General features: G+C 39.1%; 1 protein-coding gene across 2 annotated transcripts in view; it reads left to right on the top strand.

Annotated features, from left to right (window-relative positions):
• Positions 1-26416, top strand: part of kcnt2.S (potassium channel, sodium activated subfamily T, member 2 S homeolog) — a 209442-nt gene that overhangs the window by 73352 nt on the left and 109674 nt on the right. For both annotated transcript variants that reach the window (XM_041561573.1, XM_041561574.1), the window contains exons 5-8: positions 319-378; positions 2072-2146; positions 18850-18933; positions 19757-19851. In XM_041561573.1, coding sequence (XP_041417507.1) covers positions 319-378; positions 2072-2146; positions 18850-18933; positions 19757-19851 — 314 coding nt within the window. The remainder of the gene's footprint in view (positions 1-318; positions 379-2071; positions 2147-18849; positions 18934-19756; positions 19852-26416) is intronic.

A 26416-nucleotide genomic window follows, 5' to 3' on the forward strand; every position in this document is an offset into this window, starting at 1 on the left:
AAATGGTGTAAAATCTGGGAAAATGTAAATTCAGGGAATGTATTGTGTGTTATATATTGATGGTTCATGATAGCATTCTGTACATATTTTAGTTTTCATCTGGCCCAACTTTGATATATACAGAAAATGACTGAAATGACAATAAAATCCACTTGACTTGAAAAGTGACAATATTTGGATGTTTAACCTCGCCATTTTAGCCTAAATGCCTTTTAAAAGCTGTTTCCATAAACCAGTTAAATGTATTTATGATAGTAGCAAAACATTCAATTATTTTACTAAAATAGAAATCCATTGTTGTCTTTCCATCTGTTTTAGGTGACAGTGGCATTAATAAGCCTTTTTGAAACTATCTTGCTTAGTTATCTCAGTTACAAGGTAAGCATTCTTTTATTTGTTCTGGTTGTTTTGTTTCTTTTGTAACATTTACTGTATCAGTGGTTTTGAGATTTTACAAATCAAGTCAACATGAAAAATGACAAGGAAAATTTGGTTTACCCACGTCCACATCCAATGAAGCATTAACATTTAAGAAGTGAACTACTGAGTCAAAAATAATATAAACCTGTTACAAAAACTCTTTTAGTTATTTTAGAACTTTTAATTACCCTCTCATATACTTAAATAAAATGTGTCAAAATGTTGTTTTCCATGGCATATTCGAACCATTGTTTAGATCTTAAGTTACCATTACTGTTCTAATAATAGTTAACACAATGGCAGCATGAAGAAATGAAGAAAACATGTTAATAAGTTAATAATAAAAATAAGAGGGATTGATCAATGCACATTCCCTGGTGCTCTGTCTTAAAAGCAATCTAGTATCGATGCAACTGTATGTGTTTACAAAAACAGCGGTTTAGTTACAAAGTTATTATCATAAAATTGGTAAGCCACCATACCACGTCAAGGTAAACCCCATATGGTGGTTCCTAACAATTTACCTCTGGTCATAGTATTCAAAGGCTGGCACTTACCTGCATAGTTGCATTTCTTTGGATAAGTGTCTCCTGACATGGGCATTGGTTCAGTCAGAGGGCTTAGTCCTCCTTCGCCATTAGCTTTAAAAAAAGTGAGATTGCCTAGACCACAGCTTTGGTTCTGGCTTAATCCTCCCCCTGGACTCCTCTTCCCAAGGCCCTCACTAAGTATCAGAAGTTAAAGGGTGCTGTGCAAATACACCCCTCTGCTGCAATACTAAAGTATAAATTAAGGCCTGTTTAGTAATTTTCAAGGTCAAGATTAAAAAATGTGAGGGCAAAAAATTTAATCTGCAACTAAACTTGGGCATTTTTTTTCTCAAACACTTGTTCATTTAAAAATATTCTTTTTCTCAGAAAAAAAATTGCACACCAGAGAGATTTACTCTTTTCTCTGTTTTTCTCTATATTAAATACTAATATTCTTCTGAAGCTCAAACAGTCTGAGTATATTCGCGTTAATGTTTTTCCACCACGGTTTGTTTTAGAATCATGAACATTTTGATAAATCAGCCCTATGATGTCGAAGTTCCTTGAACATAGAAAAAGTTTATTGTCAAGCACAGCAGGGTAATGCAGATTCAAGGTAGAGATATGTAGACAGATTTAATCAAGACAGACTTTAAACCTTGCACTATTGGGGTAGGTTTAAGATACACCTTTGGGTTACAATAATGGTCCAGATCCCCTCCAGTGAAATAGTTCAGGGAGTGAATACTAAGGCTGAATTCCTTCAGCACTGTGGTCCCTTCACTTTAGGACAGTTATGCCTAAGAGCAACCTCCAGCTATTAATCCTAAGGTGGGGTATAAGGCTGATCTTTCTATTTCACTGTTTTATTAGTATCACTATCTTATGTTCCTAGAACATACTGTGACAAAGCTAATTCTATATCTGTCTAATGCTTATTCGCTGACTTCTCTAGAAGGATTTTCCCAGTTGTGGTACTTTCTCTTTACTGGACCTTGTTGATTTCCCAATTGCTATATCAAAGTTAACTAGCCAGCTCTACTTAATAGAGGGGCCTTGATAGAGATTAGTTTTTAAAAATGTGTCCATGTTTTGACTTTCAAAATGTTATGTCTCCAAAGGGAAATATTTGGGAACAAATTCTTCGAATACCCTTTATTTTGGAAATGATCAACACTGTGCCATTCATTATTACTGTAAGTATAAGCAATGCTGTGAAAATGCTGTAAAAACTGCTGTTTGTACAGGTGAAGGATTTGTTATCCGGAAACCTGTTATCTAAATAACATCTAACATCTAAATTACGGAAAGGCCATCTCCCATAGACTCCATTTTATTAACATGATCCAATTTTTATTTTTTTTAAAGATTTCTTTTTTCTCTGTAATGATAATACAGCACCTTGTACTTGATCCAAACTAAGATATTTGTAATCCTTATTAGAAACAAAATCAGCGGATTGGGTTTATTTAATTTCTAAATTATTTTCTAGTAGACTTAAGGTATGAAGATCCAAACTACAGAAATACCCGTTACCCAGAAAACCTCAGGTCCCAAGCATTTTGGATAACAGGTCCCATACCTGGACCCATGTTTAGTTATGTATTTATATGTTAGTATAATATGTTCCTATGTGTTTCTCAAAGGGGCAATTATAGACAGCATGATTACTTATGTTCCTGGTTGATAAAAAAAATCAGCATTAAAAAGTCAGATTGTGCTGAATCCATCTTTATTGTTAGAGGAAGTCTGTTTTGTGCCTATCTTTATGGCTATTCTGTCAGACAGTTTATGTTGTCCCTTCTCCTGCCTCACTGCAATACTGATAGTGTTTGCTACAATGCAATTATGTGGGGAAAGCCCTGAGTAATCTCTCATAAAACCTAATGGCAGAATATATGATAATGCCTAATTAGTGTAATGGATTCTAACTCACCTTCCAAAGATGGCGTCCAAGATGGCGACCTCCTGCCTCACCGCATGGTTCCTGATGGGCGCAGCTCCATGGTGTCATCATCTTCCTGCTCCCGGATTGGCCGCCGGCGACGGAATGGACGCCGGCGTCAGAATGGGCGCCGGCGTCAGGACGTCAGCGTGGGGACGCGGGCGTCTGCGTCTGACGCAAGCACGTCAGCGTCTGACGCCAGTGCGTCAACTTTGGCGCCAAACTCAGAGACTACTTAAACCTCTCTCCCCTTCCAGTCCCTGCCCAACTATAGGTTCCTGTTCGTCTGTTCCTGGGTGTGATATATATTACTCTTGATTCTTGTGTACCGACTCCTGCCTGTTATTACGATTCCTGTTGTCTGCTGCCTGGTCTGATCTATTTGCCTGTACCTTGACGATTCTTTTGATAAACCCTCTTGTACCTCGAACTTGGTTTGGTCTCCTCTTTGGTCTACACTATTACTGCGCCTTCGGGCCCTCTTACAGTATAGTTGGGCCATGGACCCTTTGGAGGAGACTCATGCTTCGCCTGATCTTGGTGAAACCATTCGAGCTTTGGCTTCCCGAATTGACTCTTATGAAGTACTCCAGTCTCACTTTGGCGCAGTCCTGGAGAAAGTGTCTACCTTGATTCCCGTGGCACCAGTTGCTGTACCTGCAACCCCGCTCCAAGTCTCCGAGACTCGCATCCCTGCTCCTCCTCTCTACAGTGGTGATCCTGACGCTTGCAGAGGGTTCATTATCCAATGTGAGATCCAGTTTGACCTTCTGCCAGGTCAGTTTGTCTCGGAGCGAGCCAAAGTGGGTTATGTTATTTCCCGTCTGCAGGGAAAGGCCCTAGAATGGGCATCACCCTTTTGGGAAAAGAAGGATCCTCTGATCGATAATGCCTGTGCTTTTCTCCATGAGTTCCGGACGGTGTTTGATGCTCCGGGACGAGCCATAGCTTCTTCGGCTCGGTTGTTCCAGCTCCAGCAAGGCTCCCGCTCGGTTCCTGAGTATGCCATTGAGTTTCGCACCCTGGTAGCGGAGACGTCGTGGAACAATGACGGTTACCATGCTGCCTTCTACAACGGCCTAGCTATAAGAATAAAGAACGACCTCGTATCCCGGGAAATTCCTTCCCGCTGGGAAGAGTTGGTCGTCTTGGCCGTGAAGGTTGATACTCGCCAGAGGGAGTTCCAGGTCGAGCTAGACCGTGAGTATTCTAAGAAGAACCCTCGTTTCCAGCCTATCCTGGCCCCCCGCTTCCAGAGACCCCTGCTCAACAATCCTGCTTACTTCTCGCCCTCTCCACGTCCTGCGACTTCTGCTTCTTCCTCTCCTACGTCTGTTGAGGAATCGATGCAGATTGGACGGGCTCGTCTTTCCGAACAGGAGAAGAACCGGAGAAAGGCGGCGGGATTATGTCTCTACTGCGGGGGCAAAGCTCACTCCATCCTCGAGTGTCCTGTGAAGCCAGGAAAACGCCAATACCTCGGTAAGTTTGGGGAAACTTACCTGGGTGGAGTTTGTTCTTCTCCCCGACCGTCTGGTCATCGTTTCCTACTTCCGGCACAGATCCAGTTTGGCTCCCGGAGAATCTCGGTTCAAGCCTTCATAGATTCTGGTGCTGCCGGGAATTTCATGGACAAAACTTTTGCCAGCCGACATGCTGTTCCTCTTCTTCCTTTGACTATTCCTCTGCGAGCTCTGGCAATTGATGATCGTCCTCTGTCTTCTGCCATCATTTCACAGACCACCCCGGAACTTTCTCTTAAAGTGGGCACCCTGCATTTGGAGAGACTGTCCTTTCTTCTTATTGATTGCCCTTCTACTCCTATTGTTCTGGGTCTTCCATGGTTATGCACCCATAACCCAGTCATTGATTGGTCTTCTTCACAAGTTGCCCGTTGGAGTCCACATTGCCAACAGAACTGTTTACCTGCTGTGCCCATTGTCAAAGTTTCCTCTGTGTCTTCTAAGCCCTCTCTTCCAGTTGTATATCAATCCTTTTCGGATGTCTTCAATAAGGGCTCCGCTGAGATTCTTCCTCCTCATCGACCCTACGACTGCTCAAAAACCGTTACCCTCTCCCCTTAATCTCTGAACTTTTCGATCAGTTGAGAGGCGCTAATCTCTTCACCAAACTTGATCTTCGGGGCGCCTACAACCTCATTCGGATCCGAGAGGGCGATGAATGGAAGACCGCTTTCAATACTCGTGACGGGCATTATGAGTACCTAGTAATGCCATTTGGTCTATGCAATGCCCCCGCGGTCTTCCAGGAGTTTGTAAATGACGTTTTCAGAGATTTGTTGGGGCAATGTGTAGTCGTTTACCTGGATGATATCCTCATTTTCTCCAAAGATCTTCAGGAACACATTTGTCAGGTGAAGGAAGTTCTTCTTCGTCTTAGAAAGAATAATCTCTTCGCCAAGTTGGAGAAGTGTTCTTTCGAGGTGCCTTCCATCCCTTTCCTTGGGTATATAATCTCACAGCAGGGGTTCAAGATGGATCCAGCCAAGGTTACTGCAATTCTTGATTGGCCTCTACCCACCAGCGTCAAGGCTATTCAGAGGTTTATTGGCTTTGCCAATTATTATAGACAGTTCATTAAAGGCTTTTCTTCCAAGATTTCTCCTATTCTTGCTCTTATCCGAAAAGGGGGCAAACCTCAGCACTGGCCCCCTCTAGCTGTGGAAGCCTTTGAAACATTGAAAGTGGCCTTTTCTTCTGCACCGATTCTGAGACACCCCGAACCTCTTCTACCCTTTTTCCTTGAAGTGGACGCCTCTGATGTGGGAGCTGGAGCCGTCTTATCTCAAAGGTCTTCTTCGGATGGGAAGTTACATCCGTGTGCATTCTTCTCCAAAAAATTCTCTTCTCCCGAGCAGAATTACGACGTTGGGAATCGTGAACTGCTTGTGGTCAAATTGGCCCTGGAGGAGTGGAGGCATCTACTTGAGGGATCTTCTATTCCTGTGACCATCTTTACAGACCACAAGAACCTTGAATTTATCCAGTCCCTGAAATGTTTAAATCCTCGTCAAGCCAGATGGTCTTTATTCTTCTCCCGTTTTAATTTTATCATCACCTTTCGTCCTGGCTCAAGAAATAGAAAGGCTGATGCGCTGTCCAGGAGTTTTGTTCCCGAGATTTCTTGTTCTGAAGATCCCGAACCTATTGTGCCTCCTTCCAAGATTATTGCTGCCCTGTTTCCCTCCTTGGCTTCTGAACTTCTTTCTGCCCAGGCCTCTGCTCCTGATAACATTCCCTTGGGGGTTGCTTTTGTTCCACCTGAGTATCGCCAGGCCATCCTATCTCAAGCCCACAATTCCAAACAAGCTGGTCACCCGGGGATTGAGAAGACCACTGAACTCCTGTCACGCTTGGTGTGGTGGCCATCGATGAGAAAGTGTCAGGGAGCCGGGAGCCCCCTCTGGGGAGTAGTCCGGATCTAGTAGGAAGCCCCTCAGGAGGGATCAGGGTCGTGGTATCCAGGAGTAAGGCAGGAGAATAAACAAAGTCCAAGCACAGGTCAAAAGGCAGGCGGAATGCAACAAAGTCCAGGACCAGGCAGGGGGTCAATGACAGGCAGAGTATCAGCGAAGTCCAGGTTCAGGCAAGGGGTCACACCAAGGAAACAGGCAGAATAAGCAGGGAAAACAGCAAGGGAACCCAGGAATCACTAGGAATCAGGATCCTATTTTCGGGCGCCATCTTGGCGTCTCAGGCGTCCTTTTATGTTTGAATTTGGCGCCCTTGCGCCAGCGTCAGCGCGCCTGCGACCGTCGCGCCGCGCTGACGTCACGGCGCCGGCGTCGGAACCCACGTGGGTTGCCTGGGCGCCGCCATCTTGGATTCTTCGCCGCCGGGAGCGGACGCGACTCCTCGCGCTCCCGGCGGTCTTGACAGAAAGGACGTGAAAGACTTTATTTCTTCCTGTGCTACCTGTGCTGTCTCTAAAGCTAGTCATTCTTCTCCCAAAGGTCTTCTCCTGCCGTTGCCCATCCCTTCTCGCCCTTGGACTCATGTGGCAATGGATTTCATTGTCGATCTGCCCTTATCCTCCGGCCACACTGTGATCTGGGTGGTGATCGACAGATTTAGTAAAATGGCTCACTTTACTCCTCTTCGGAAATTGCCTTCTGCCTCTAAACTTTCTGAACTTTTTATTAAACATATTTTTCGTCTTCATGGTTTTCCTGCTGAGATTGTTTCTGATCGGGGTTCTCAATTCATATCCAAGTTCTGGAGGTCGCTATGCAAGGCCCTTAATATTTCTCTCCAATTTTCCTCTGCTTACCACCCACAATCCAATGGTGCCGCTGAACGGGTCAACCAGGCTTTGGAGCAGTTTCTGCGCTGTCATGTGTCTCTGTGCCAGGACGATTGGTCAGATCTTCTTCCTTGGGCTGAGTTCGCTCACAATAATGCGCTGCATTCCTCTTCCCTAAAGTCTCCCTTCTTCTGTGTTTATGGTCGGAATCCGTTGGCCTTTCCTCAAGATCTTCTTCTCACCAACGTTCCTGCGGCCAACGACCAAGCTGCTCACATGTTGGCTATCTGGGAGGCCACTGCCACTAATTTGGAGAAGAGTTCCCTGGCTCAGAAGAGGTTTGCCGATAAGAGAAGAGTTCCTGCCCCTCCATATACTCCTGGTGACAAAGTTTTTCTTTCTACTCGTAATATTCGTCTGAAAATTCCCACTCCCAAACTTGGTCCTAAGTTCATCGGTCCTTATCCTGTTGTCGAAGTCATCAACCCTGTGGCGGTCCGCCTTCAACTTCCTCCGGAGATGCGGATTCCAAATGTCTTTCATGTCTCGTTACTCAAGCCTGCTGTGTCTTGTCCTTCTTCTTCTTCCCCAGCTCCTGTCTTGGTTGATGGTCACCAGGAATTCGAAGTCAAGAGGATTTTGGACTCTCGTTTTTCCAGGGGTACTCTTCAGTATCTCATCGAGTGGAAAGGGTTCGGTCCGGAAGAGTGCTCCTGGGTGAGGAACTCGGACGTCCATGCGCCTGCCTTGGTCCGTAAGTTCCATAGACTTTTCCCTTCTTCTCCTAGTCTCGGTGGTCCTGGGGCCCCCCCTAAGGAGGGGGGTACTGTAATGGATTCTAACTCACCTTCCAAAGATGGCGTCCAAGATGGCGACCTCCTGCCTCACCGCATGGTTCCTGATGGGCGCAGCTCCATGGTGTCATCATCTTCCTGCTCCCGGATTGGCCGCCGGCGACGGAATGGACGCCGGCGTCAGAATTGGCGCCGGCGTCAGGACGTCAGCGTGGGGAAGCGGGCGTCTGCGTCTGACGCAAGCACGTCAGCGTCTGACGCCAGTGCGTCAACTTTGGCGCCAAACTCAGAGACTACTTAAACCTCTCTCCCCTTCCAGTCCCTGCCCAACTATAGGTTCCTGTTCGTCTGTTCCTGGGTGTGATATATATTACTCTTGATTCTTGTGTACCGACTCCTGCCTGTTATTATGATTCCTGTTGTCTGCTGCCTGGTCTGATCTATTTGCCTGTACCTTGACGATTCTTTTGATAAACCCTCTTGTACCTCGAACTTGGTTTGGTCTCCTCTTTGGTCTACACTATTACTGCGCCTTCGGGCCCTCTTACAATTAGAGGCAGAGCAAAGTATACCACTGAACCTATAATGTGACAGAAATAACAGAGGGCTTTTAAAGCTCATGGCAAAATTAATTAGCATTGTACAAAAAAAGTAGTCACACTGGAAGTTGACAGTATGATGGATGCCGGATATCTCTATTAAACTTATAAAGTCATTATATAGAATCACTTGGTTGAAGCAAGAGACTGTATAGAATAACACAGAACAAAGACACAAAAGAAGTATTGTACTGTGGAATGCAATTACTATGGCCTTTTGGGTTGCTTACAAAGATATATTTTATTAGGTGCCTCTTTTGGTTTCTTTTTTCATGTTTTATAAAATGGTATCATAAAACGTTCTTCTTTTTACAGCTTTCTATTTTGAAATCTCATTACTTTTCCATTTGTACAGTGTCAATGGGTAATAGTTGCAGATGGCACCAGAAATGTCACAGACATCCCATTCAAAATAAGCTCAAAGTGATTTTGTTAAGAGGTATTCTCATATACTCTTTATAATCCATTAGCTGCGTGTAACTGGCAACTTGCTAATGGGATGTAAGAGACTCTTGAATTATAAGTATGCTAACTCTGATTGAGTCCTAAATGAACAGTAGATCATATGTACCTCTTTATTCTGCATTAGTTGGAAACAATTAACTTGACTACCTGAAAGGTATAGCAGGCAATTTGTGTGTGCATTTAAAGGAATAGTTCAGTGTGAAAATAAAAACTGGGTAAATAGATAGGCTGTGCAAAATAAAAAACATTTCTAATATAGTTAGTTAGCCAAAAATGTAACGTATAAAGGCTGGAGTGACTGGATGTGTAATACAGTAGCCAGAATCCAACTTCCTGCTTTTCAGCTCTATAACTCTGAGTTAGTCAGTGACTTGAAGGGGGGCCACATGGTACATTTCTGTTCAGTGAGTTTGCAATTGATCCTCAGCATTCAGCTCAGTTTCAAAAGCAACAGATATGACCCATTTGGCCCCCCCTCAAGTCTCTGATTGGTTACTGCTTGGTAACCAGGGTAACCAGTCAGTGTAAACCAAGAGAGCTGAAAAGCAGGAAGTAGTGTTGTAGCTGTTATATTACACATCCAGTCACTCCAGCCTTTATACATTACATTTTTGGCTAACTAACTATATTAGAAACATTTTTTATTTTGCACAGCCTATCTATTTACACAGTTTTTATTTTTATACTGAACAATTCCTTTAAGGGTATTACACCTTCCATATAATATACTGAATTCAGGGGTAGTGTGCTGGCAACACAATAGGATTAAGTGCCATCTTTTTTTTGGGGTTTGCATCTTGCTCTGCTTCATGGGGGTTATTTACTAAATTATTTACTAAACTCCGAATACAAAAATCACGAAGAATTTGTGATTTTTTTAATATAAAATCTGACTTAAGAAATCACAAATTTTGAAATCAGAAAATCCGGCATCTCAGACCTGTGGAATATGCATATAAGTCAGTGGGAGAAGTCGCAATGATTTTTTGATGTGCTCTGGGTTTCGTGCAATAGCCTGACGTTTTCGGGAAAAAAACATAAATCTGAGTTTATGGGTGAAAAATCAGAAAAAATCATTACTATCAGATGAAAAATGCATAAAAAAAATCAGATTTTTTTTCCCGCAAAAAAAATGTTTGGGAAAGTGTATTAATAAATGACCAAAAAAAAACCTGTGTGGATTTGGTCTGAGCATATTGAGATATATTTGGACTTTGATAAATAACCCCCTAAGACCATAATATAGAATCTATTACAAAGGGTTGTGCCACACTCTGTATATATATTGTCTTTATCAGTGTTGTATCCAGTGGGATTAGTAGATTCATCACATGTGGGTTGTTGGGATTATCAAAGTGGAAATGATTCTGCTAAAATGTTACTACAGTCTTTTCACATGATGAGTTTAATAAAAAATCACATATAAGCCATGCCCTCATTGTACTTTGCATAGGGCCTAAGTGAAAGTACATATTTAAAAAATTATATAAACGCTCAGTAAAATATTGTGCATCGTTTCATCCTTATACTTATTTAGCTATATAAACAGGAGCCATCAGGGCAACAACGAGAGTCATGTAAAAAAAAGTGCGTTTTTGTCCTCTACTGCCCCCTTACATTTCCCAAATAATTTCTTTTGAACCCAATACTTTTTTCAGTATAAGGTCCCATGGCCAAGATAATATGATCACAACCCACAGAACCCTCCCCTCCACTATTCTGCTTACTCCATTTATAAGTATAAGTACAGAACAAAACCTAAATGGGCAACACACAAATTACAAACTGCTCTCTGTGGCCTAGTGGTTTTTAATGTCAGAACAAAACAGTCATACGCACTATAATACTGTATATGTATATAAAATGTCAGCCCACAGTAATCATTACTCATTTTCTCCTTTCCAGACCTCCTGTAACTGGACAATTTTCATTCCTTTGCAAGGAAGCAGACCTTGTCTTGCTATATTTAGGGTCACATTTACTAAGGGTTGAAGTGAATTTGAAGTGAATTTTTGAATTCAAAAACTTCGAATTTGGAAAATAATTTTTGGGTACTTTGACCATCGAATAGGTCAAAATTCGATTCCAATTGAAAAAACTTGAATATTAGACCATTCGAAAATCGAAGTACTGTCTCTTTAAAAAACTTTGACTTCAACACTTGGCCACCTTAAACCTGCCAAAATTGCTATGTTAGCCTATGGGGGCCTCCTAGAACCTTTAGAAGTTTTTAGAAGTCGAAAAAATAATTTGACTATCAAAGTATCAAATCAGATGGTCGAATTTCATGGTTCCAAATTGCTATTAGTAATCTTACCCATAAATGGCATGTCTGGTGGATATGCATTTGCTGCATGTGGCTCTTTACTTCTCCCTGCACTGTAGATTCTTCCAGAAATAAGCCTGAAAACCAAATGTCCTGCTGGCTACTATTGGGAGAAATTCAGATATTCATATAAATGGGGGGATTTTTGCCTTTTTACAGTTAAAAAGATATAAGCAAGAAAGATAAAACGCTATGTGATGCCAATATTTCTATAACTGCCTCTAGGTACAGCTAACTGCAAGACTATTTTCTAAACTTTGTGGTTTAATTATATAGTTTATCTAACCTTCAGGCATCAAGCTGTTTCTTCTGCTGCAGAGCTTAATCATTCCTTCTTGGTTTAACTTTACTATTACTTTGCAAATATGCTATACTAAGTTATACTTATTATACTTCACAAATATACTATAAACTCCAGATAATTTGGTGTGCATAAAATGCATTTACATGATTTGCTTTATGTATTATCATGTAGCTCTGTCAATAAGGGGCAGATTTATCAGGGGTCGAATTTCGAAGTAATGGGAGTTTTTTTGAACTCCCATAACTTCGAAATTCGAATAAAAAAAGACCCACCGAAATTTTTTTAAAAAGTCATCGTTTTTTTCTTCGGGTGAATAGTCCGTATTCGGTCGAATTCTAATTGTATAAATCGAAGTAATATCTCATTTGATCGAATTGAAATCTAAGTTTTTTTTTTAGAAAAAAAACTTTGATTTTTCAATTGACTTCAAATAGGTTCTATGATTTTCAAAGAGACAGTACATGATAAATTTCAATATTGAATTTTCACATTATTTTCAAATTCAAATCGAATTTGGACTATTCCCTAGTCAAACTACATAAAAATTAGCTTGAAATTCTATTTTTTAATTCAAATTTTCACTTCGACCTTTGATAAATCTGCCCCTTAATGCCAGACTTTGGTGGTCAGATGAGCAGTCTCTATTATGGTTCACCAACAAATGCTTTCAAGTAAAACCATTTCAAGCTTCCTTTGTAGCTTGGGATCAGCTTCCCCAAGCTATGGTAGATGCACATACGCTTGAACGGGTAGGAGCATTTTAGAAGTCACTCTAGTGTTTCATGACCTTTATAAAAACACTTAGCCCTTTTATATGGTCATGGAACTCATGAAACACCTGCAGCTTTGGCCCACTTTAACCCATGGAAAGTGGTTAGTGATAAGAACACCTTCTAGAATACAACTATAGAATATTGTTTTAATTAAAAAAAAAACTATTTAAACTTTAAAAACCAAAAGGTTGGGTGCATTTATAATTCTGGCCCTCAGATTAATCAAATGTTAGGAGAATCCTGAAGGTTTTCTGATTCTCAGGAAAATATTTATCCAAATTTATCTCAATATTTTCTACTACGAACTCCGATAAAATCCACTCGGGTTGTTTACGCTTATTTATTATTACATTTCCCCGAAAAGTTGCCATTCCGATTTTCAGGATTTTTCTGATTTTTTTCGGAATTTTCACCTAAAAACTCGGGGGATTGCAGGAAACCCAGCACACATCAAAAAATCATTGGGATTTCTCCCATTGAATTATATGCAACCTCGACAAGTCTGAAATGAATTTTCAAATTCAGATTTTTCCATCTTTGGGGTTTAATAAATTACGAAAAATGAAATTTTTTTGTGATTTTTGCATTTGGAGTTTAGTAAATAACCCCCTTTCTGTTGAGCAGACAAATAGTGATGGGAGAATCTGTGGCATTTTGCCAAATAATTTCGTGAATTTCGCAGGAAAGCGTATCTGTGTTTTGCTGCACGCCGTTATTTTTTGACGCACAATGCAATTTGATGAAACCCATCTTCTATGGGTGTTTTGTTTGTGTCACCTTTTTTCACCTTTGGGGCTACCAATAAATGAATATATGGCATGGCATATGGGAAGAGCAATTCACACTTATGCTTCACACAGTAACTGCTACACACACATGCCCTCCCTGTATACATTGTTAGAGCACTCCTATCAAAAAAGTGTTCACATTTTGCCAGTTTAATAAAAACATCTGTACTTTTTTACATTAGCTCTGGTTGACTGGTAATGGTATCTACTACTACTCTCAGTCTATAGAGCTACACAGTGACTGCCTCCGACTGTTAGCCCCAGAATCTTATTCCCTTGCTGCAGGGTCTGGGGAGCTAGCACCTCTTCCCTGAGGAATGGGAGGAGGTGGTGCCCTGCCACCGGAGGTGCTGCTCCCACGTCATCCTGTGATGAAGTTTCATATGGGAACTTAGAGCTGACATTCTCATATGTGACCCTGCCTGACCCCTTCAAACCTTCTGCCGGCAGAGCTGGCACACTTCTACCGACTGTTCCTCTGCCTGGCACGTGAAAAATACCCACACTGCTAAAGTGCGGGCAACTGCCTTGCCTGCTGTGGAGGGTTGGGGATGGACTCCTCCCGTACGCCCATAGGTTTTGGACCGAGGTGCAGTGCTGCCCTTTTGCCTGCCCCCCCAAGCAGTGGTTGGTGGAGCTGGCTCTTCATCCTCATCAACAATACACAGTTCCCCCCTGAACTGCTGCTGTTATCCTCCTGAACCTGCTCCCAGGGTCTGTCCCTGTCATTGTCCTCCTCCAGACCAGACCCTGCCTCATACATGGCATCCATACTCACTTCCAGCATGCTGGTGTCTGACCCCACACCAGCAACCTGCTGCCCTGCCATTAGGGGACCCTGCCCAATATCCCCTACTGATGTGGGCTGTGACATGACCTCCTCCTCTTCATCAGACATGAATGCCCCTCCCCCCCATTCCTGCCTGATCATCAAAAAGATCCTGGGTGTCTGGGCCCAAGTCCACCTCAGGATCAAATAAGAGGGATGGGGTGTCATCCAGCACTGAGCTAGCAGGTGATGCCACCTCCTGCCACTCACTGGTGCCCGCTGCAGACGAGGTAGCCTGGGTCAGCCAGTCTACCACCGCCTCTGCCTGCTGCGAGCGTATGGGTTGTGAAGCAGTGGCAAAAAAATCTGGCACATTCCTACGTGTGCCAGTTGTCCCACTGTGACCCAGAGCCACCTGCTGCTGTGGCACTTGCTGCTGCTGTTGTTGTTGCTGCTGGGCATGGAATGTGGGCTGGGCTGTTGTGGGTTTAGATGCCCATGGCCAGCACCACGGCCTCTTCCTCGCCGCCCCTCCCTATCCCATCTCATCCTTCTTGCCACACCACCACCATCCCTCCCCCCTCTCACACGGCCCGTCATAATGGGCACAACCAAACTAAAAAATAAATAAATCAGGGGGGTTTGGATATTTGGGGGAAGGAAAAGAGAAAAAAATAAAACTCTCAAATAAATCCCCTCAGCAGAAGCGTGTACCCACAAGGAAACACACACAAGCACAGACAAAGACAGTTAGCCCTAAGGGCTATTGGGTGGTGAGCAGGCAGACAGAAGAGGGAAAACAGTAAACTGAAATCCACAACCTCCACTTGCACTGACTGAGAAAAAAAAAGCTCACTACACAAACTTCTCTAGCTAAATAAAACACAAATCCTGCTCTCTCTAACCTCTACCAAAAACGCACTTAGAGAGAGAGAGAGAGAGAGAGAGAGAGAGAGAGAGCTTAGTGATGTCATTAGTTATAATCACTGCTTAGTCATGAGTCTCCAGGGTCACTTCTAATACACAAGTTTTAGTGAAACCTATGACAAAAATTACATCTCTAAGCAGCAATTATAACCAATGTCGGACTGGCCCACCAGGATACCAGGAAAACTCCCTGTGGGCCCAGGTGACAGTGGGCCCTCTTGGAGAATAAAGAAGTTGACTGAGGAGAGGAGGAATAATAGTATGAAAAGTGGGTACACGGTTTAAGCTCTTCTGTTGGGCCCCTGGCATTCCAGTCCAACACTGATTATAATTGATGATATCACTAAACACTGTTTATATAGTGAATGAAGTACCCCCTCTTGTAAATTATAAGGATCTTATAAGTTACCGAGGAGTTTCATGACAATATAAAAACACGAGGCTGAAGGCCGAGTGTTTTTATACAGGTCATGGAACTCCAAGGTAACTTCTAATATCCTCATATTTTACTTTACTTTATTTATTATAATACACAAATTTCAGTGTCATATGACAGCAATGACTTCAGAACTCACCGTTTATAACTGATGACATCAGAACTCACCGTTTATAAGGATATCATTTACAATTTCATGGCTTTTTTATAAGGATATCATTTACAGGATATTCATGGCTCTTGTGTATTACATACTGTACACACTGTATACAGAATTTCACATTAATGAATATTTTCCAGTGTCATTTTGAGACAATGCACAAACTGCTTTGTACAGCATTTAACTGTGAAACCAGTAGGGTTCTCGGTGTTTGGCACATTCAGAGGAAGAAACTGTGGGGCATATTTATTATGCAGGAGAATACACTACACATCGCCAGCCTTCAACATTTAAAAAACGGCGTGCGTTTTTTTTTTTCTCAGAGTGACCTTCCGCTGATAAAGGAATTATACACAACTTTTTACACAGTTTTTTCTGTAAATTTTGTCTTACACAGAATAATAAATATGCCCCTCAGAAATGTACACACATGAGAACAGAGATCAAAATCTTTCATTTTATCAATTTTTAGTTACAAGCTTTTGATGCCCCAGGTCTTTACGGTGCATCTAAAGTGTTGTAATTATTTTGTGCAAAGTAATTTCATCTATAAATTCTTCTGCTTCAATTAAAATATATTAACAAGGGATGACTATACACCTCTCCAAATCACCTAGAAGCTCCGCAATAAATCTTTGGCATCAATGACCCTTATAACTACAGAACACAAGCAAAAGGTTGTACAGATTAAGCTCTTTAAAATCATTTCAAAATGGCATTACATCATAAGATGAACTATAACAGCTTTCTGCCAAACTGATAAACTAAACTATTGTGTCTGTTCTTTAGATGGAGCTCTTTTATGTGCGACTACAAAATACCATATATTTTTTCTTCTTTTTTTAAATGTGACAATATGAGTTTCTGTTTCTTTACTGCTCTTGATGCTCAAGATTATTAATCTTATTCAATAGGAGAAAAGGTTTGCCAATAAATTATCATTTAGGCAAAGAATACTCATTTGGGTTAGTCATTATATTAACTGTAAAAATATAATATCAGATTTGTTATCCAGAATGCCTGGGACCTGAGGTTTTCTGGATAAGGTATATTTCTGTAATTAGGATTTCCATACCTTTTAGTATGTTTTTTAGTTTAGTAAAAATAAAAGTTATGTATTTATATCAGATTAGGAACAAGTCTTTTTATTTACACAGAGCAAGAATTTTAAAAATTAGAATTTTTACTTAAATTGAGTCTATGGAAGGTAGACTTCTATAATTTCTAGACAATGGGTTTATAGGTAAGAGATCCAATACCCTTTGCATTACATTTAGAGGCTCCTTTATCAATGGTCGAATTTCGAATTCATGTGAGTTTTTTTTTTAACTCAAATATATCCGAATATACTCTAAATTAAATTTGGGGGTTATTTAATAAAAAAATTGAATATCTAAAACTCTAACTAATATTTCCGACCCAAAAACTTGAATCAAATTCGAATAGAATTTTGCTAAACTCTCCGAAAAAAACTTGAATGTCAGGAAGGCTACTAACAGTTTAAAAATGGTTGGACCTCTCCAATTGACTTATACATGAACTCTGCAGGTATAAGGTGGTGAATAGTCAAATTCAAAAGAGCCATGGTTTGATAAATCTTGAAATTTGAATTCGAATTAAAATTCGAATTGAGTTTGCATTATTCACAATTCAAATTTGAGAGTTTTTTTTTTTATATATACTTTATTTTTATTTCCAGTTTTTCCATTGTAAAAGGAAGTTACAAAATGTAAAAATAGCACAATTGTCTGTATCGTATACAAATTCATATACAAATTCCAAGATATCTCAGTTTCCACATCATTATTTTTACATTAGAATATAGTTCCAATATACAAAGTGAGAGAGACAGGGAAAAGAAAAAGAAAGAGAAAGAGAAAAGGAGAGAAAAAAAAAAAAATAGAAGGGGAGAAAGAAAACTCCCCAAGACATGCAGTCATTCCACCTCTCTTTCATTTCCAGCTTCATCTAGTTTCGCTTTATTCTTTAATTGCATTTAACTCTTGTTCTCCTGTATAACCATTCTAGCCATCCGCTACCATAAGATTTTTATATTCTGATGTATCTTTATACCTCATCCATGCCGACCATGTGGCCAAATGTTTTTCCTGCGAACTATTATCATAAGAGATCATTTCCTCCATTTTCCTTATGGATTCGATTTCTCGTATCCACTCCTCTACTAAAGGGGGGTGGATCGATTTCCATTTCCTCGGTATCACTGCTCTTGCTGCTTGTAAGGCAAATTTTATAAAGCTATTTTTTGTCTTCTTTATAGAGCCTGGCAACATGGACAGTAACCACACCTCCGGTGTTTCTGATAGGTAGCCCCCTGTTATTTGTATCAGGTGTTTGTTAATCTGCTCCCAGTACTCTCTTATTTTTGGGCACGTCCACCAGATGTGTAGAAATGTTCCAGGTTCCGTGGTGCATCTCCAACATTGATCTGTAGTTGTTGGGTATATTTTTTTTAACTTTGTTGGATATAAGTACCACCTCGTGAGAATTTTAAAGTTAGTTTCTTGCATCTTCACTGCCATGCTCATCTTGTGAGTAAGTACATAGGCCTTTTGCCACTCATTGTCTGTAAGAGCTCTTCCAATCTCTCTCTCCCAGTTTATGGCATAAGTTGGGTGATTTTTGAACTTTATCTGATTTATAATTCCAACTCCTAGTGATACAGTGTGTGTTGGAGGTACCTTTGTTTGTATCAATTTCTCAAAAGGAGTGGCACTCTTTTTCTTGATCTCATTTTTTAACGATCTCTTATACCAATGCATCAATTGGGTGTATTGAAAATTATGTATTGGTTTCTGTTCTAGTGTTAAGATTAATTTATTCAGTGGTATCAATCCTTCTTCGTTCATCACCTCACAGGCTCTCAGGCACCTCCCTTCCATCGCATTTAAAAATCCTCCAGTTGTCATACCTGGATTGAACTGGGGGTTCCCAGTTATCGGCAAAGCTGGGCCTGCATAATTTATGATCTCATCATATTGTCTTTTTATTTGATCCCAATGTCTTAGGGTATATCTTGTTATTAACGGGTATTTATCATATGGTTGGCGGTTTAGTTTCGATATCCAGGGGAGCGATGCCAGAGTCGTTTTAGCTAGAGATTGTTCAATCTGGACCCAATCTTTGTTGTCTTTGTGATGCTGCCAATCCAATATCCTAGTCATTGTAATAGCTTGAGAATAGGTTTTAAGGTCTGGGAGGCCTAATCCTCCCTTCTCTTTTGGTCTTCAAATTTGAGAGTTTTAACCATAAAAAAAAATGTAAAAATTCAAATTTTTAGTTCGACCCTTAATAAATCTGCCCCTAAGACTTTTTTTATTTTGTCCTTTCAGATATTCTGGCCTCCTCTGAGAAATTTGTTTGTTCCTGTTTTCCTAAATTGCTGGCTGGCTAAACATGCCCTGGAAAATATGATTGTAAGTATGAAAAGTAATGATGAACAACTACAAAAGCTTGTACACATATATATTTTTGTTTTTTATAGTTCATTTTTTAATTGATTACTTGGGCTGTTTCCACTACATTCAATTTCTACTAGATTGGCCAATTTATTATGTCAATATTTAATGCAAACAATTTAAAGGAGGCTCCTAGAAACTCATCTGCAGGATAATATGGATTCAGAAATATAGGTATACTGGGCATGCCTTCTATGGATACTAAGAACATAGTTCAGAAGTTCAGAATAACTTGTGGAGGCTTATTTTAACACTCTCATTTTAGTGGTTTTAGTGGTTTTTGAAACTAAACTCACATTCTCCTAAAACTATGAATGTAATTTAATTTATTAAACAATCCGAATATATAGTACACTATAAAAGGTATGAATGAAAAAAGCTCTGGAAGAGCACTAAAAATATGAATACCTCAAAAAAAAAAAACCCTCTAATCTGAATAGATTGAAAGCAGTCCAATAAGATCCGCACAGCTACCACAGACTTCTATAGGACCTCAACAACTTTCACCTGGCACATTTTTAAATCAGAGGTTTTCATGGTTTTTACACTTCCTGAATTTTTAGAGCCTTTAAGAAGTATAGAAAATCCACAATTTTTTCGAGATTCAATTGATAGTAAATGGGCCCTATAGTTCCTGCATACTTCTTTAGAGAGAATTGCACGTTCATTTTTAATCATACATAAATGCCTTTGACTAATTTATTATTATTGCATTTGCATACTGTCAGTAGTTCCTGTCAAAAGGTTTAAAATCCTAAATGTCCAGTTTGACATTTTTCAGAATGATCTTCACAGAGCAATCCAACGAACGCAATCTGCAATGTTTAATCAAGTTCTTATTTTGATATCAACATTGTTATGCCTTATATTTACCTGGTAAGTAAATAAGATACAGTTTAAGATTGATATCCATGATTGTTTTATAATTGTTTTAAATATTTATTTCATTTGTATTTATTTATTTGGGTTTCATGCCATAACATTAAGGGATTTCCTCCTGTCCTTTTTCCAGCATTATGGAGGTCTCTCAGATTTTGCGGCAAGAGTGTTATGGCTCTCACTAAGTTTCTTAAGTTTTTTAAGTGGACAAGAACACTTGGACAATGAACTTAACAACACTTTTATGGTTTCCCACATTTATTACTGAGAAAACTGGAGCTAAACATGGCTGTAACAGTTTTTCGATTTAGTCCGATGGTCTAAAAACTCGGAATCTGAAACCCCGGCATCTTAAAGCTCTCGAGGTCCTGTATAAGTCAGTGGGGAAGGTCCCAGTGTCTGTGCTGATGTCCGTACTGATATACAACGATTTCAGGGTTTCGGCGCAAAAAAATCCGAAACTCCAAAAAATTGTTTATTTTTAGAAGAACTCTGAAAGCTCCGAAGTTTGCCCGACCCTATTTTTTCTGGCTTTTTGCTTCATAAATAAGGTCCATTCAGGAATTCAGAGTTACTCAAAGTCACTGCAATAAACTCGGACCTTGATAAATAACCCCCAGTGAGTTAGGTTGAAAAAAGACACACTTCCATTAAGTTCAATCTTTTAAATCTTTAAATAACCTGCCTAACTACTAGTTGATCCAGAGAAAGGCAAAAAACCCCATTAGACGCTTCTCCAATTTACCTCAAAGGGGGAAAAATTTCTTCCTGACTTACTTCTTCCTCAGTGGAGCCTCAGCTGCTCAATTAGCTGGCCTATTCCATTCTCTTATTTACTAAGGTGAGCTCCACAGAATCTAGCCTACCAGTCTATCAGGCACTTGCGATCATGAACGATTCTTATTCTTTTGTATGTATATACAGGTATGTGTGTAAATTCAGCTTAGCATTGGGTAAGTTGGCATTACGCTACACACTAAGGGGCACATTTACTAAGCTCGAGTGAAGGATTCGAATGAAAAAAACGTAGAATTTCAAAGTTTTTTTTGGGTACTTCGACCATCGAATAGGCTACTATGACCTTCGACTTCGATTCGAACGATTCAAACTAAAAATCGTTTGACTATTCGACCATTCCATAGTCTAAGTACTGTCTCTTTAAAAAATACTTTGACTACATACTTCGGCAGTTTAAACCTACCGAGGTACAATGTTAGCCTATGGGGACCTCCCCCAGCACTTTCCTAACCTTTTTTTGATCGAAGAAAAATCCTTCGATCGATCGCTTAAAATCGTTCGAATCGTTCGATTCGAACGATTTTATTGTTCGACCGATTTTTACTTTGATCGATCGAAGGATTTGCGCTAAATCCTTTGAATTCGATATTCGAATTCAAAGGATTTAAATTTGAGGGTTTATTAACCGTCGATATTCGTCCGTTGATAAATGTGCCCCTAATTGTTATGGACTCTCCAGGGAAATTACTCCGCCTCTTGATATATGTGATTAATTTATTTTGAATCTCTGTCATCCCTGCACATCGTATTAATGGCATTGGGTCATGCCAGTCACTAACATCAGTGCAACCTTACAAAACTGCACTTTTGTAACCTGGGATACCTTACTAGTAATGCTCATTGAATGCTCATTAGCTCAGTTAATTCAATTCTCTCTATGCTACTTGAGTTAAATCTGTTTTAAGACCACAGTTGTTTTAGATCACAGGCACTAAATGGCAAAGATTCTTTTAGGGATGCAAAATTCTCACACAAAATGCCTCTCAGATTATGGGAGCATTATACTCATCTTCTCTGTGGGAGCATCATTTTCATCTATTAATCTTTTCTATGGGAGTATCTTCTCATTGATACTTCCCCTTGCTAGTATGGAGCTCACCTATTCGACCCAGACAGCCATGCATTCAGTAATCCCTTCCCTGGCAGCTCTGTATTCCTCCAGGTCACTTATAAATGTTGCTTTCTTTATTTGTATAACTGCGTTATTAATCAAAATCTGAAAAGTTCTCACTATTTTCTGGAAACTACTCTGACCAAATCCACACGGACGTTTACTAAGCTCGAGTTTATTTTATAATTTTGAAATTATAAAATCTTCGGGTTATTGAATGAAACCACAAAATCTTCGGGTTATTGAATGAAATCCAGTACAGATCAGGCGATCAACAGGACATCTGCCATTGACTTCTACATGAACTCGGCAGGTCTCAGTTGGAGTACTTTTTTATTCAGATTTTAACACCATCAGAGTTTAATAAATCATGAAAAATTCGAAGGTTTTCTTTCTATGAATAAATTGTGTTTCCCCCTTTAAAAGTCAGACCAGAAAAAATTGGACTTTAATAAATAACCCCCTAAAAGCTGCAAGCATGTGCAATAAATAACTACTGGTGCTTTTCATGTCCCATTGCCTGGCACTTCCTCAGAGCCAATGCTGATAGCGGTTTATGTATTTATACAATAAAGAAAAGTAATGTGTATATCCTGGAGAAGTATATCTTCTCATTGACATAACCTCTACCTAGTTCGCCATCTTTATGACTATCCTTTTGCCATTTGTGCTATTTTACTTTTGTTTTCTGCTCCTAGCTTACAAAGTACAACTGATATTCATTTGATGTACTGGACTTCTTCTACAAAAAAACAAACATATTTTTTCAAAATGTTTACCTGCTTGTTTATTGCAAAAGCTTTGCTCAGACTTGCATACACACATGCGCACTTAATTAAAGAATAAAACCTGTGGGTGAAAAACCCCGTACCCGTCCGTCAAAATTATTTTGACACCCACTGTTTCGGCAAGTGAAACAGGACAAATACACCCATCACCACAAATAATTAAAAAATATATATAACTCAGAGCCCTAGATCAGCAATCTTTTTTTCCGTGGCACTATTTCTGGGAGAGACAACAATGATGCCAAATGACAGAAAGCATAGGCATTACTCACATGCAATCTTCTGCAAAATGTATTCAAAATAACCAGTTTGTTTTTTGCGCAATTAAATTAAAATGAATACACATGTATTTATGTGAAAATATGTTAACAAAGTATGATTCCTCTTACATAATAGACATTGGTCATTTGATATGAGGACCTTTAGGTGGAAAATATAATTATATAATTAAGTCAGTGGATATATTTTAAAATTTCTACAGATTGAGAAGGTACTCAGAGCATCCTGTTTTCAGTTCCGTAGGAGGATTAAGTCACATACTAATGAATGTATGCAGCATTAAAAATAAAATAAAAGCTTTCTGCATAGTTGTGTTGATTATTGGTACTTTAAATTCAATATAATTATTAGGGAAAAGCTATAAAACACATTACGTAATGTTTTACAGTGTGTTATCTTTTTTACAAAGCAATCATTAAGCAAAGCTGTGAGCAGCAAGGAAGCAATTAGGAGAAACTGAAGGAAGAAGAGAGAAAGTGAAGTACTTAATAGAGATGAGCAAAACAATTCAGCAACTTTCTAAATAAACAATTTATTTATATAAAGCTGTAAATTGTTTGTTGCTCTTTTTCAAACACACTCTTTGAAACTTTTCAAGTTTGATAATGCAATATAATACGTGAAGGGCAGCCAATTAATCTGCTCCTAAGAAGTAATAATCATAGTTGAAAATCACTTGTGCAGCTTTTGTCACTCTTTAGAATAGGCAAACATATAGTTACCACAGTAAATAAATACAGCTGTTTTAGATATGCAGGGTTGCTAACTGTACTTAAACTTCTTTTTTCTTCTTTGACTGGGTGTTTGCTTTAGAATCCATAATGGCAAGCTCCTACCAGTCAAGGTGAATGGATCACGAACAGTTATTTATTGTTCTTATTAGTATGTAAATATGTTTAATTTTGCCATTTGCTTATTTAACTGTAACTTTTACTACATTGTAACTTGATCAATAAATACGGTTATTGTAGTTGGATTACTTTACTTTTACTATAAGTTTATTTTTGCTTTGAATATATTTCCTCTTTAAGAGTTACCTAAATGAGACTAAGTCTGAGCCAAAGCCCCATGTAATTCTAAGCGCTGTGTTGAAATTTTGGCAGAGAAATTATGAAATCTACTCAGGGTTACTGGAAGAGACGTCTGTTTTTGTAAATGAGTGCTAATCTTGTTCAGCACATCACTATCTATTGCAAAGTTCATCTTATATCAATAGCACAAGTCTACATTGATCTTCACTCACCATTAATCAGACTACTCTTTATTCATTACATGGAATTTTGCTATGTAGTATTTACATTAATTGCATAATAGCAAAATAAGCTTTATGCACACATGACTCCGGACCACTGTTTTCTTTTCGACAATCTCCAAAGTTTAAAAGAAAAAATATTATTGCAGCCTACATCTGTTACAGGTATGGGATCCGTTATCTGGAAACCTGTTATCCAGAAAGCTCTGAATTATGGGAATGCCTGTCTCCCATTGACTCCATTTTATCCAAATCATTTTTAAAAATTATTTTATTTTTCCTCTGTTATAATAAAACAGTACCTTGTACATTATCCAAACTAAGATATAATTAATACTTATTGAGAGCAGAAACAGCCAATTGAGGTTATTTAATGTTTACCTGATTTTCTAGTAGACATAAGGCATGGAGATCCAAATTGTGGAAATATCTGTTATCCGGAAAACTCCAGGTCCCAAGCATTCTTGATAACAGGTTCCATAGCTGTATCATAAATGTGGCCAGAACCTAAACAGCTTTATTACATTTGTGTTCAGATCTTTTTTCACTTACAGTATATGAATACTTTTTGAATTTTTCAGGCTATAATTCAAAAAAGTTGCACAATTCGAATTGTCGCATGATTTTGTCTCAAGTTTTCCCACACGTACGATTTTCAAACCAAATTTTTAGTTAATTAAGCCAGATTGTGGTTCCAAGTTAGGATGAATTTTAATTTATAATATAATAGGGGAAATTGGAGTTTTAATAAATAACCCTCTTAATGTTCCAATCGGTAGTGCCCCATGTAACAGTGGTATAGACAAGATGAATGCAGGGAACTAGAGCTTAAGATATTCGTATCAGTGATGTCAGGGACATTATGGAGAAATGGGGGTTCTGATCCCTAAAAGAGGAATATAAACAAGTGGTAGTCATCAGGCATTTGGTATATTAGGGGAAATAGTAGACACAAGCAAAAGAATAGAAGGGGCAAATAAAAAAAAAAAAAAGTTAAATAGTTTCCATTATACAGTTATACAGCATGTAAAATAAATTATATATATAGTTTAGATCAGGGATACTCAACCTTTTTCACCCGTGAGCAACATTCGGATGTAAAAAGAATTGGGGAGCAACACAAGTATGCAAAATGTTCCTGGATGGAGCCAAATAAGCGCTGTCATTGGCTATTGGTAGCCCATATGTGGACTAGCAGCCTACAGGAGACTCTGTTTAACAGTACAACTGGTTTTTTACAACCAAATCTTGCCTGGAATTCAAAAATAAGCACCTGCTTTGAGGCCACTGAGAGCAACATCCAAGGGTTTGAGGAGCAACATGTTGCTCACGAGCTACTGGTTGGTGATCATTGGTTTAGATCGATAATTAACTTAACTTACATAGTTACATAGTTAAATCAGGTTGAAAAAAGTCCATCAAGTTCAAACCCTCCAAATGAAACCCAGCATCCATACATACAAACACACACTCACAATGACCCTTCCATACACTCACATAAACTATATATACCCATACCTATACTAACTATAGAGTTTAGTATCACAATAGCCTTTGATATTATGTCTGTCCAAGAAATCATCCAAGCCATTCTTAAAGGCCTTAACAGAATCAACATCCTTCATTCCCTATTCCTCCCTACTCCAACTTATATACACTTTTTTTTACTTTATTGATAACAGATTCCTTTTTTTTCATTTTGACATAGAACAGCTAAATCTGTAAATGTTTCTTTCCTTCTTATGATATACTTATATTCATACAAAAATGTTACGTTAACATTTTTAAAGTAATATTTATCACAGTGTAACTCAAACTATGCAAGAACTTCATGCACACACAATATAAATGAAAACTATTAGCATTAGAGTGTTTAGGGTTTTACCATTTTTATAGAAGGAAAGATACAAGTACAGTAATCTTTGTGAAGGATAAATTATCTTCCCCAAAAAGCACATTTGGATAATGACACAGTTGACCGTTTAATCTTGGTATGGTATGCCTGTAGCACAATTCATATTATCAAGCAAATTAAGTTAGAAATGAGCTTATAATAAACCTAACAAACTGCATCTTTGAATAAAATAACAACTGTTCTTGGAGTTGTCACACACCATTAAATGTATAAATCCCATGCATTTAAATGTTCTACAGTGAGTTTGAAAATTGAATTGTCTTCCTCAGATGCCACCTTAATTACAGAAAAATGCTTCTGTCTCTGTTTGGAAATTAGTGAATTGTTCATTTATTCTCTTGTTAAATGTTTGTCAGTCACTCTGGCACAAGAGCCTCCGATCAAGAGGCAATTAGTTTGAGATCACTGAGCAAGCTTCT

The sequence above is a fragment of the Xenopus laevis genome, chromosome 4S, assembly GCF_017654675.1.
Source record: "Xenopus laevis strain J_2021 chromosome 4S, Xenopus_laevis_v10.1, whole genome shotgun sequence".
NCBI lineage: Eukaryota > Metazoa > Chordata > Amphibia > Anura > Pipidae > Xenopus > Xenopus laevis.